We start from the raw sequence: 14,009 nt of genomic DNA, 5'->3' as shown, positions 1-14,009 counted from the left end.
CTCAGAAAGGCCCGTGACTTGTCTAAGTTTGAACTGCTAGTAAGGGGCAGAGTCAGCACCTAGAACATGCTCTGAGAGTTCATGAATATAACACTCTTTGGGATGACGTATTATTACCTCTCAGAAAGGCAACTGCAGAATACTAAACACTTTTTATTCTTTCTTTATTTCCCTAGACAGTCCTAAAGACTCATGATTGGGGTCATAAATCCTTGGCTCTCAGACCACCACGTGCATCACACCAAGTGAGAATGCCAAGTTGGAGCTGGACAACAGTGACGAGAGCAAATTGTAAGGAAGTTGTGGGAAAGGTCTATGGTAGCACAAGGGAAAGAACAGGGACCCGAGAGATGGAGAGCAGTAGAGACCCATCTGCAATACTGGGCGGTGAACTTCATGTGTGACTTAGCTGGGATGCCCTACTCTTGTCCCAACAGATAAAAGTCCTCTGGCTCTGCCCTCAAAGGCTTACTGGCCTTACATCCAGGGGCTCCCTTGCCCTCTAGCTTTTGGTTGCTTCTGCAAATGAGGGCCGCTGACAGAGATGGGAAGGATGGAAGTAAAGTCAGGCATTACCCTTGTCTGTCTCCCTGTGAGGTCCCCAAAGGTCACGGCTCCTCTCTAGGGCTCTTGCTTTCTATGACTCTCCCTCTCTGGGCACCAACCTTGTGGTCCTCCTCTCCCTGCCCACATCTGTGGTATCAGTACACATTATCCCAGCTCAAATGCTGCTGGAACCCTAACACATTCTGCAGGATTCCTCCCAGCTGTCCCTCTGCTTGTGATTATGTTGTCAACTACTGCACTTGGTTTCCTTGTCCTTCTTTCTCTAAAGTAAGGATTCTTGGCTTCTTCACATGAAGTTCAGGTGGTGCACAAATTATTAACACAAGAAAATGTTTTGAATTCACTCCATTTTCTTAAAAGCATGACTATCGTCCACAATCACAAAAGACATGCCAAAAGTAAGTAAAATAAGGACACAGCTTTATTTCTCTACAAGGCAGTAAGTACACTGTCATCTCCAAGTTCAGTGACAGACATCTGGCACCAAATATTCTTAAGGCAGCCACTGGCTTTCATCCCTAGTTTCCTGACTCCAGCTGCAAACAAAGGCTCTGTATGGCAGTTCCGAGCCGATATGCTCAGAAACCATAGGGGACGCCAATCAAACACATAACTCCTGAATTAAAGAACAGTGAGGGCAAACTCATAACAAAACACAGGACATCAACAACACAGATCTCCCAAAAAAAGAAGTGCAATGCATGCTCTTAGAAACCATCAATAACAAAAAAAAAAAAAACAAAAAACAAAAAACAAAACAAAACAAAACAAAAAAACAAAAAACCAAACCAGTAACAACAACAAATGCAAAATCTCCCAAACAAGTTTTCCAATGTATTACAATGGGGGTGGGGGGAGGTACATATATATATATATATATATATATATATATATATATACACACACATATATATATATATAAAAAAAATAAAAAAGTTTGAAATACTAGTGCATAGTCAATTACCTAACACCAAGTTTCTTTTCTTTCCATCCAAAGCTCTACTGCCCCTCTGATACTAGCAGCATGTCTACAGGCTAAAACCATAGCAGCAAAACACATTTTTTCATTTGGCATTTACAAAATTAAATTACTGAATAAAAATATAATTTTTTATAAAACTATTTCATACAGTAATAATTTTTAAAGCAAGCTAACAAAAAAACTCATAAAATGGTTTAGTACAATAAATGTACCTCCAATGTTATTAACCATAAATGAGCATTTACAATCTTGATTAAAGATCCCATGGTATTAAGCCAACATTTACAGTAATGCATTGTGTTTAGTGATTGAGAAAAGTGATATATTAGAATACCTTTTTTGTGTGTGTGTGTATAAAATTTCAAAAACCTCATCACAGGAAAAAAAAATACTGGTCCATTGGTCCTCTAAAAAACAGATAAATCACTTTATGTTTTAAAAAAATCTGCATTAAGATATTAAACTGACTATAATTCATTACCTAAAAATTTAGGTAAGACTGTTATTTATTTATTTTTAAAAAATCCTTTTTGTGGGGTGAAATCCCAGAAGATTTCATCCACCTAAATGCACTTGGTGCTGCTCTCAACTGTTGTACCACAACAAAAATAGGCTCTTCTCCCATTCATGAAAAGTCTCATGTAAAGGAATGACATATCCCAAGTCAACTTGAAGTGTTCTGAAAACCATAATGCTTGTCTAGAAACGTCTCACATGACCAGAGTCCGGGTTGAGAAGGCGTTCACATACTTCCGAGCCTGACCAGAAGCCGTCACCTGATCTTCCGTCTTTCCACAGGAGGCAGCTTCCCAGGCGCCACCACAAGGCTAATGGGGGGAAAGAGGCCAATGGCGAGGTTAGACAGGAGACCCATACTTCAGCCCCAGAGGATTCCCAGTCCCAGCAAGGCCAGCTGATGGAATTCTGACCCTCAGACAGCAAGAGGAGATACCAGGGAGCCTTTGTCAGATAAAATCTGACTTAGGGGACTCCAGTGTTCTGAAGGGATATTAATGATCAGAAATCATTTATTGCTAAGAGAGAGGAAACCCCACTTCAGACAATATCATAAGCTACAGTTGCTTCTTGGCCCTTGAGCGCCTTTTGTCAATTAGGGTGATTTTTGCAAAGTTGGAGACAGGAATGGGCCTAATCCTCCCAGATACCTAAGATGTCTCTGGGCGTTTACTCATTATGCAAACTGGTGAGGGCTTCAGTTATCTGAGAGAAAAAGCTCCCACAGGTCCTGGAATCGACTCACTACTAAACATAGTATGTATATTGTATTATCAGTGAAATATCAATTAATTTAGAAATCTCTGTTCACCAGGCTAGACACGCTGAAAGATCTACTAGGCAGCATCAACATCCGGGTCTGGTGTTCGACACATCACAGATCTCACTGACACAGCACAAGCACCCTGAGGGGGAGGTTCTTTCTCTCTTCAAACTGGCAGGAAATGGAAACTCAGAGAGTGGATATAACCTGCCCAAAGCCGCTCCGAGGGTGAGGAGCGGAGTGGCTTTGGGCCCAGGTTTGTTTCCTGCACAGTCTGAGACCTTGCCTTCCCTCCATATTGCTTCCAACTGAAATACATACTGTTTTGCTCTACTTTGTTCCTGAAAGGATTTATGATGCTCACAAAATAAATATAAGATAACAGGGATTAAACAGTAGCCGAGGCAGGGTCATGGGGAAATACAGAAAAAATAAATAACACGACGATGGGGTGATATTTGTACATAAAACATTTGTCATGAAATACCGTATGCCAGCTAGGTGTCAGCCTCAAGCCTGTGCCTGAGCTCTCTAGTCATCACCGTAAAGGGGGACACAGAAACACAAGCAGATTTGGGGTCTGTGGCTCAAAACTAAACCGGTGGTTTAGTAAAAGCCCAACTCTTCCCCCTATGGACACCCAAGAGGGATTTTTCCATGGGACAAAAGAAGAAGCCAAAAAACGCCTCTGCTTTTTAGAGCCTCCAAGGTCCTGTAGAGGACAAAGTGAATGCATGGGAACCAGGTGGGGTAAGAGGCACCATGGGAGGTTTGTGGGGTCGTGCCCAGGTGAAGGGGAGATGGTGCACTGAGACACTGCCAGGGAAAGGACAAGATGGGCAGGAGAGAAAAAAGGAACGTACCCTGGGTAGAGAAATAGCTCAAAAGAACCAGGAAGCTGCAGTTTGTATACTGCTTATGGGAGGGACTGCAAGAGAGGAAGATCAGACAGATTTGGTGACAACATTTAGCAAGGGTCACCATGAGCCAGCCATGCTTCCAAGCGTTTTCCGTCTTTCATCTCACGCACGTCATCCTCACACAGGTTGCCAGAGGCACAGGGGCGGATCGGTGGCCCTGTTTTGCAGACCGGCCAATGGTGTAGGAAGAAAGAATGTGGGCAACATCCCCAAGGTTAACCAGCTAAGAAGTAGTGAAGCTGGGCTGAGTCTAGGCCCTTGAGAGTGTAGGACGCCCCTGCCATTAGCGTCCTTAACAGTGGAAAATTGCGGGTTCAGTCCAGTGAGGTCTTGGACTGCAGGAAGAAGTGTTTAGATGGTGGGGTGGGGGGCAGAGTGAAGGTCAAAATCATCAGGCTTTGTAGCAAAGAGGAAACATTCTGAATGAACATGGCATTTGTACAGTGATGGGGTTTCCTAGCCTAGTGGCTGGAACAAAGTGTCAGTGACAGAAGGCTTACGGTGCCATGTTTCTAACTTGGGAGCTTGCACAGGACACAAAACTGGTTTCCCGGCTTCTGCCCCACCTGCCGCGCAGTCTCACCACTAATGCAAAGGGCATCGTCCAAGTTTACACACGTTTGCTCTGAAGGCTCAGAAGCTCAGCACCTACACTGAAATACTATATAGCGAGATGGATTATCATAATATTTTCCTGCAGTTGTGTATCACAAGGATGACAAGTGTTCGTTTGGAGCTGACTTCTGCCTTGGGTCACATTTAATCTTTTCCTAAACAAAATCACCAATTCCTTTGAAACAGTTCTGGATAAATGATGGTTCTCCAGGTTCAAATAAGCAGATTAAATACACATGTTTCTCTGGTGTATATCTGTCCGTACAAATTCCATATTTCAATTAAGTCGGCTGTTTACATGTTGTTGCTAAATTGTTCAGTGCCATGCTGAAACACCAAATTGAGGCATGAAGCCCAATTAAGAAAAGTTGATGTTACTGTTTCAGTGACTGAGTTAGCATCTGTTGTCACTGCCATGGTGTGACCTGTCACTACTCCAGACCGAAGAGGGAAATATGGCGGACGTCTGCATGAAGGATTGCGCAATGCTCAGAACCAAGGGCATGGGTCTTAAAAACAAGTGAGTGAAGAGGCTACAGAAGGAAATACCTTCATATGCCAATATCTTCTATGTAAATCCCAAATCACATAAGACACACACAAAACCCCAAAATACCTATTTTGAGAGAATCCATACAAACAGATGGAGGGGAAGGGGGAATGAAGGTGAGGTTGGAGAGAAAAGTGAGAAACAGGGACAAATGTTTCTATTTTTCTCTGGTGAATAATTTTTCTACTTAATACTACTCAGCCATCCAAAAAAAAAACCTTGCCATTTCAAACGATGTGGATGGAACAGGAGGGTATTATACTAAGCAAAATGAGTCAATCAGAGAAAGATAATTATCATAAGATCTCACTCGTAGGTGGAATTTAAGGAACAAAACAGAGGATCGTATGGGAAGAGAGGAAAAAATAAAAGATGAAAGCAGAGAGGGAAACAAACCCTAAAAGCCTCTTAATCATAGGAAATAAACTGAGGGTTGCTGGAGGGCAGGGGTCTGTCAGAGATGGGGTAACTGGGTGATGAACATTAAAGAGGACACGTGATGGGTAGTATACAAGACTGAATAATCATTGACCTCCATCTCTGAAATTAATCATCCATTATATGTTAATTAATTGAATTTAAATTTAAAAAAAAATTTTTTAAAGAATTTTTCTTAGGTGTGCTTCAGTAAATATAGACTTAATTTTTCTAAACATGTAAATTATGTATCTTCTTGAAATTTGACTGTGTTCTTATTGGCTCCCCTACATGGCTCACCACTTTATCCATGTTTGGCTCTTTCTCCAGGATTAGATATTTAAAACAAGATCAATAATAAAAAGGTACCCTATATTTTTAATTAGTGTTTTAAGGAAACTTTTCAGTCAGCTTTTCCTAAGTCAAAACAGAATTTTCCTAGAAACAAATCGAATTCCAGAAAATGGAGCATCTCAAGGGCATATAAGCCCTGTAGCTCAAAGCCCGGGGAGGGCAAGATGGTTGGAACACATGACTCTCCTGGTGCAGACAAACACCAGGACCCAGTAGCCACTGTGTGTAGAAAAGCCAATGGGCACCATGAGCGGGCATCTCCTTTTCTGTGGGTGTGAGTACTTCTTACAACAATGAATGAAAAAACTGGTTAGAGCAGACACAGACCCACAGGGTGAGAGTTACGGAAGAGCAGAGGGACCGGTACTCAGGTAAGAGAAGAGGTGCTCAGGTCCAACAGTTGAAATTACGGTGGCCTCCTCTTTTGCTTCGTCTCTCTCCTTACCTCATCCTTCCCTCTCCCTACCTTGAAGCCCTGTGGCCCTTGGCCAACTTTTCAAGCAAACAGAAGAGTTTTGACAAAGGGGGATTAAATGTCTTCATGCTAGAAGAATATTTTTTACTGCTGTCATATATACCTTTGTGCCTCCTTTATTCCGTCTTGAATTTTAGCTTCCTTTACACTAAAGGATTGATTAGAATTATGGATTTCTGCACAAGAATTCTCGTGTTAATGCAGACCTGTCACTCACATGCTAATTCACTTCAACATTAATAATCCTACTACACATCCTCCTCCTCTTGCCTGAGAGTCACCTTGTTTATCCTGTGATGGGCCTTTAATTGTCCTCGGGGCAGAAGTGAACTGTAAACAGACTGTCAAAGCTTTAACTGGGATATCCTGCTAAGGCACTTGAAATAAATACTTGGATCCTTTGTGGAAAACAGAAGAAATAAAATGAGATAAGACCATGTCCACAGGTGGTTTTCTGTCAGAATTAGATTGTCTTCTTGTTTTCCTTTAGAATATAGGTTTTTTCATCATGTTGAACATTATTATATTCACACTGCAACTTCACACAATAGCTGATGTTTAAAAACCTTGGCAAGCTACGTGCTTTCCAATTCAGAGCCCTAATAAAAAATTTGCACCAGTCATAAAAAAATGATTTTGTAAAACCAAAGCAACTCATGAGACAGTACTGTTTTTTCTTTCGTTCTGTTTTTAAATAATAAACAGGTGTCCTAACAAGTAAGAACAAGAATTATCCGATTATTCTATTTAACCCATCTGAAGAAAAGACTTGCTCTGGACTAAAATTCTAAAAGTCAAAAATTCCTTCCCCAAAGGGCATCATTTAAAGATGTATCAATTATAAGACATAATGTAAAAATCTTGAAAACTGTTGAATCTTGAAAGTCAGGGATGGACCAGAGATGAAATGTCACTAAGGTAAGGTCAGTGGTCAACTTCTCCCACGCATGAACGCCTCCCAGTGTCTGCACAAAACAGTGAAATGACCCCAACTTCAGGGTTTTTAACTTCTCATAGAAAAAAAGCCTTAAAAGTTAGGGAATTAAAGGTCCAGGCAGTGATTGGAAGTTGCCCCATCCACCTGTGCCTCCACTGTCCACCCAAACCCAAGTTAACTGTTGCTAATGTAACTATAATTTTTCCCAGTTTGGAGTTTTTCCTGCATGTCTTAGGGGTATCGTTCCATCTTACATGTTTATAGATTTTGCAAACATTTATAGGCTAGGGTGTCACATATTAGTTCAGACTATTAAGATTAAGACAAGTGACAAATTTCTCCAAAGCAATTCTATCTTTGCTGGCCCAAGGAAGAGTTAGCATCATAGTGTTTACTAAGGTGAACAAAAACAAACAAATAAACAAATCCATGTCTTGTAATGTCTGGGGCAGGGCATTCTGAATTTGAGCTTGATATCCTTTTCCCTCCTTATTCAGCCTTTTCTAGTTCAACCCAAAAGCTGTATATGGCCAGTTTGCTTAATTTAAAACATATATAGAAAGCAGGTCACTGAAGTACTACCAACGACTATGTGAATACTTGCTGGGGCAAGTGGAAAAAAGTGACCCAAGGGAGAACCAAATGAGTACAGAGGTATCCAAAGGAGCAGGTCAACAACATCACAGTACATTAAGAAATACCCAGAAAGACCTATGTCGTGTGTAGACAGATTGTTTTCCATGTCTGTTGACATGCCAACACAAGAAGCAGAAAAATAGAGAAAACCAATTAATCAGTTATTTCATCTCCATCGTACCAAAGGTAGCTCTGACTACCTTTATTTCAGGAATCAGTTGAGTCAGCTCTCTCTTTGGGTGACCCACTGACATAGTTCTGCAAGAGTGGAACCGGGAATGAGAAAGAATGTGCTAGAGGAAATAGTACACCACAGGGCAAGAAGCCCCGGCCATAGGGAGGCCTCCTTGCCTCTTTCTGACAGAGACTGTGTACAGCCTTTGCCTAATAATAGATAACACCAATGTCCACGGGCAGTTGTGCTGTCATTTTGAAAGCAAAGTTATCTCCATTTCATCGTCCTACCAACCTTGTATGATGAGTGGAGGACATACTATAGTCCTCAAGTTATAGACAAGAGCATTTTGGTCTGAAGAGGTTAATGAATTAGGATCACATAATCAGAAAATGGTGGAGTCTAGACCAGACCCCAGGTTCCTATTGTCTGCATGCTAGTTTATCGTGCTCTTCAGCAATGCCGATCATACAAAAAGGATTTGCCCTGTTTTTAAAAAAATTCATTAACAATTCATATAAAGATAGGAGCAATCAAAAATACATGGAACTGAAAAAGTGAGTCTCATCTACTTGCAATAGTATTTTAAGATTCCTCAATGCTGTGTAAATGTGTTTAAATAATAATGGCCCAAGAAAGTCACTTAAATTAAATTCACTGTTTTACAAAAGTAAGGCCATGACAAGCCAAGTCAGGAAATTAAAATTTAAAGCTGTCATTCTGTGGTTAGAAAAAAAGCGGAAAGTGAGTGAGTAAAACAGCATATGAACATATCTTTTACACTTGGGTTTTAAATAGGAATAAAGGGAAATTATAATTTAAGAGAAAAATACAGAAGTTCAGAAGGCTTATAACTTAAGTACAGTTTCAGATCTGCCAATGAAAATGTCTACCTCAAGAAATGTTTATTAGCATAATATATTTATTTCAAAATGTAAAGCTAATTAAAAGCATTTTGAAGAAAACAGGTAGCTCTTTTCTCCTTGAGGAGGGAGCTTTGCGTTCATGCGTGTGTGTCCCAAACTGCAAGCTTTCTAAGCCAAATTTTATTTCCCCAAATTAGATAGTTTTATAACCTTCTAGACTCCATCCTCTACCCCCATACAATGAGGGAAAAACATGGTATAATTGTGTAACATGAAGATCTCACATATTCTGGGCTACAGGAAAGAGACACAAATATAAAAAATGTCTCAGAACATTTTTATTATGAGTCCCTGTTCACTGGTACAATGTAAAATTAAAGCACCTTTAAAAAGAAAAAAAAAATTCAACAATTTTAATATTGTGCAGCTGCCACAAATTCCTTTTGGAAGAAGGCTGAGCATAAATAATTTTAAAAACAAAAAGAACATTATTTGTGCCTAATGGATAATATAGCCTCTATGTAAGCATTATAGTTTATGGATTGTAACTCGGAGTTCTGAGTTGTTAAAATTCATTGCTTCTCAATGACAACCCACATAACACATGGACATACTTAGCACCCTGATTTTGGTCTCTACACACCTTTTTCCACTGAAAGGATCAGAGCTCTTGGGGGAATTGGTTAATTCCAGGAAGAGGGCAAAAAAATATGACTATTAAGTTATAGCAGTATAAATTAAATGAAATAAAAAAATTCTGTTCCTCAGTGGCATTAGCCACATTTCAAGTGCTCTAGCCACATAAGACTAGTGGTTATCATACTGGACAACAGCATATTGGGCATTTCCATCACTGCAGGAGTTCTACTGGACAACATTGGTCTAGAGATTAAAAGAGATTTAAAAGACTTAACAACAAAATGCACTGTGTGAAACTGTTTCATTTTTGATTAGAAAAATAAAAAGAGTCTTTTTTGGATTAATGGGGGAAACTAAATACAGCCTCAGAATTAGAATATTAAGGAATTATCATAAATAACAATGTGTGATGACGGTATTAGGTCATATGAAAAAACATTTTTAGAGATACATCTGGAAGTACATAAATGAATAAATGTTGTATTGTCTGGAATTTTAACACATGATAAAAAATAGATGCAGTAAATATGGCAAAAATGTTAATAATTGTCAAATATAAATCAGAATATTTTCTATAATTCTATGTATGTTTGAAACTTGTCATAATAAAATGTCAAACACAGCTTCTTGCATTTCTAGTTTTAGAGTATCAAATGTAACTTATAGAAAATTATGTATAAACATGTGCATTTCTATGTACATTAGAAGCTAGAACCACAAAGGTCCAGTATTTTGGCCTCAAAAATAGTAATTGCTCTGCCTAAAGTGTTATTGCCATAATTAAGCCAGGGATGATTAAAACTGAAATGAGAGAACACAGAATTACTGTAGTCTTTAATAAACTGTTCTTGTGTCTAAGTTACCTAGACTACTGGGTGGATAGACAATCAATTGCCCTATATAAGTGGCAGATATTTTATATTTTAGAAGTATCAAAATTTTCAACTTTTTTAGGAATCATATCTAGTTGTTTTAATTAAAAACACTACAATAAAAATATCAAGACTATTTGGCTAAAATCCCATTCAATATGTGATTTATTTTAAGTACAAAAGCTGTAGGTTATATCAAGTACTCCTAAGCTGAAAAGCCAGAGCATGTAAGAAATGCATTTGTTCAGTAATGCTATTCACGAGCAATCTGCCTAATTAAGTCAAATTGAATTATCAATGGACATATATGATAAAGTATTATGTCCTAAACAAACAAAATTATCAAATTGCATAAGAACCTATGCAAATATTGTTGAATTGGGACTACACGAAATAGAAACAATGTATGCTTAAATATTGAGATTCATTTGATGAATTTCCCAATATTTATCACAGAAGTTTAAAACATTTTTGAAATCGCCTATTTCTATGGTATCAGAAGCTAGAGCTCCAAGACACAAAACAATGGAAATTCTTGGTGTGTACTATTCATTCATTTAATGAGTATTTCTTAAAATGAATTAGTTATCTATTACAGCAGGTTATTAAGATATATTAAGCAATATGAATCAGTAAACCATATAGTGCAGATAGAAACATTGACTCTAAAGTTAACTTCCAGATCTCAATTATTTCATTTAGTGGAATTGACAAATACTGCCTTCACTACATGATCTATATGAATGGCTTAATCCCATTATACAGATATTAGAATCTGTAGAGTGCCAAATATGACTCCTTTATATGGCAGAAAATATAGATTAATGAAACAGGGCTCTACTTAATTTTGAGTCTCAAAGATAACTACTATTTCCATTAAATAATATATAAATACATTAACGATAAAGTTCCATACTGATCATTTTTTTAAAAATACAATAGCATGTAAGATTAAAAAATATGACAACTTACTTTTTTATAATACTGACAACTTGCCAATTTTATATAACATATCTTTTATATCAGTTCCATGTTCAGCCCTAATGGTTTTGGCCAAACACTATTCAGTTAGGCCCAAGAGCTTTTAGGATTCAATTTTAGTAAAGTAACCTGGGGTTTTCAACTTACCCAATGATAGTTACTCACATCATGATAACTGTCCTCAAATATACTTACATGTTCACTCTCTGAAATTCAGAATGCCTTTTTTCTGTACTACTGTAAATATAGGTTGAATCTCAGACTAGGTTATAAAATATATATAAGATTTACTCTAGCTTACTGTACTAACAACAATGGTCAAATTCTAGGCTCTGGAAACCTAGGGCCAAGTATTTTGGAAGGAAGATGGAAAGAAAAACAAAGAATGTATTGCCTTTCTGGAGCCAGGATCAGTCTAGGTAAAATTTTGAAAGAGCTGACCTTCGCCTTGACATTCTTCTAACCTGCTTTCTGGGCCCCCTTCGGCCTCAATGGAGCTTGTTCTCTTCTTCCTGTCCCAGTTCTTGGTGACACACAGGCCTGACTGACTCAGGAATACTCCAGAAGCCCCCCACACCCTGGCTTTCCCTCTTCTATGTCCTATATTCCAGTCAACCGTCAGTCTCTCACCAAAGCAGCTGGATCAGATAGAGGCCACAGGAAAACAATCTGATTACGAAGCAAAATGTGCCTACAGCCCTTCTAGCCGTATTTGTATTACTTAAAAAATAATATCAAATATCACAAATCCTTGAAAAGGGGAAGTTTTAAGATTCTCACAATTTGGGGGGAGAAAACCTACCACAATGATGGGGAAGCCCTTAAGAGTAAAAAAAAAAAAAAAAAAAGACAAGTTCTCAAAGTACACCAACCTATTCTGGTGCCATTAACTCACAGTACAAATAGCACTTTCCACTTCTGACTCCAGGTTTTCTATATATCTTAGGGTTTGTGAAGTTTCCCTCAGGGTAGATCAGAGGGATGGAGGGGAGGGCTCTGCAGGTGGCTGGATGCTGGGCTACTTAATGTTGGGAACTGCTTTAAATACTTTAGGGGAGTAAATTTGCATTCTTTTTTACATTTGGCTCAGGATTAATTTGGCATTTGCTGTATTTCATCAACATACACCTACTTCAGGGTTATAAGGGAAATCTCTTTTGATATTAAAACCCAGGAGCAGACCGTCAACTACGGCTTAGCCACATAACACTGGCAGCTGACTTTCTTATTCTGGTAGTCAAATAGATGGTAATCATTTTCCAACTAGTTAATATCAAACTTAATTTTAAACCCAAATAGTGCCTGAGTTTTGATGGGTTACTAATTAAGCATAAAAGGAAAAAATTTTGAAATAAAAAAAGAACTATACCCATAAACTTTTTATGACATGTTTAAGAGCAGAAGAGGAAGATATTGACACGTGTAAGCACTGATCTTGCCCTCAGTCACAGTAAGAAATGTTTCACTTCATCACGCTTTGAAAACCTGTTCTAATAAAAGCTTGTGCTGTGTCCCATGTGAGTGGCAATAAGGAGTGTTAGATATTTAGACATCAAGAGTTAAAAAGCATCACTCCTCTATAACTAACGTCTTAAAATACCCCCCCCCAAAACCCTCCAGATGACAGTGTTTTGGTGAATGGCTTTTACGACACCAATGTTGGAAAAGTATTTACCTGCAAGGGACTCGCCAGGGACCTGTTTTTAGGTACTGTAAATGCTTTGAGAACATTGTCTTCATCTTCTGATACTGGCGTCATTAAAACGGAACTTGTGAGAATATTCTAAAGGGAAAGAACAATTTGGAATTTAAATGAGCCTGGAAAATATGAGAGCTAACACAATTTTGACACTCTAGAGAGGAGATTATATGAAGTGATACACATGAGCAGGAACAAGTGCAGGAACCTGCCAGAAATTCTCTTCTTGCTGAGATTAGAGAAGACCTTAGCTACGCCCCAACCCTAATCCCACTGTGGCAAACACTTCTAAAACAAAAAGCTTTGGGGTCTGACACAGTTCTAGGCAGGAGGTGGGCACTCAAAAAAAAATTAAAAATCTGCTAAAGGCATTGGTAAATCCATGCTTTTAAATTAAAACAAAAGACTGGGGCACTTGGGGGGCTCAGTTGGTTAAGCAACTCCCTTCAGCTCAGATCACGATCCTGGAGTCCCAGGATCAAGTCCCACATCAGGCTCCCTGCTCCGTGGGGAGTCTGCTCTCCCTCTGACCTCTCCACTCTCACACTCGCTCTCTCTCTCTCTCAAATTTAAAAGAAAAAAAAAAAAGTGAAAGACTGGGGCACCTGGGTGGCTCAGTTGGCTAAGCAACTGACTCTTGATTTCAGCTCGAGTCATGATCTCAGGGTTGTGAGATCAAGCCCTGATTTGGGCTCTGAAATCATTGGGGAGTCTGCTTGGGATTCTCTCTGCCTCTCCCTCTGCCCTTCCTCCTGCTCTTGCTCTTCTAAAATAAAGAAATAAATATTTTCTAAAAATAAAAATGAAAGATTTACTTAGCGCTAGTTAGAGAACTCTTTATTTTGTATATTGGTACCAAAATATTTTAGAGCTACAAATTAATGGCAGTGTAGTAGAATGGTTAAAAGCATGGAATTTAGAACAAGACTTTCTGAGTTCTAATCCCTAACCACCACTTATTTGCTCTAAAATCTTAAGCAAGTCTCCTTGTGCCTGTTTCCCAGTTGGTATAATGGCAAAGATGATGTTACCAACTTTGCAAGGC

At 38.8% G+C, this 14,009-nt stretch overlaps 1 protein-coding gene across 8 annotated transcripts in view; it reads right to left on the bottom strand.

Moving 5' to 3' along the window:
* Positions 1-1,700: 1,700 nt before the first annotated feature.
* The window catches only part of LOC111147604 (MYB proto-oncogene, transcription factor), a 33,435-nt gene continuing 21,126 nt past the window's right edge, over positions 1,701-14,009 (bottom strand). For 7 of the 8 annotated variants that reach the window (XM_022503748.1, XM_022503752.1, XM_022503751.1 and 4 more), the window contains 2 exons: positions 12,941-13,048; positions 1,701-2,376 (listed from right to left, as the gene is read on the bottom strand). In XM_022503748.1, the coding sequence (XP_022359456.1) occupies positions 2,260-2,376; positions 12,941-13,048 (225 nt within the window). In that variant the 3' untranslated portion in view covers positions 1,701-2,259. The remainder of the gene's footprint in view (positions 2,377-12,940; positions 13,049-14,009) is intronic. The other variant, XM_022503755.1, reaches the window with a different exon arrangement.

Source organism: Enhydra lutris, unplaced genomic scaffold (genome assembly GCF_002288905.1).
Source record: "Enhydra lutris kenyoni isolate GAN:26980312 unplaced genomic scaffold, ASM228890v2 scaffoldscaffold17, whole genome shotgun sequence".
Lineage (NCBI taxonomy): Eukaryota > Metazoa > Chordata > Mammalia > Carnivora > Mustelidae > Enhydra > Enhydra lutris.
The sequence above is the reverse complement of the archived record's forward strand: the minus strand, read 5'-3'. Positions and strand labels throughout refer to the sequence as shown.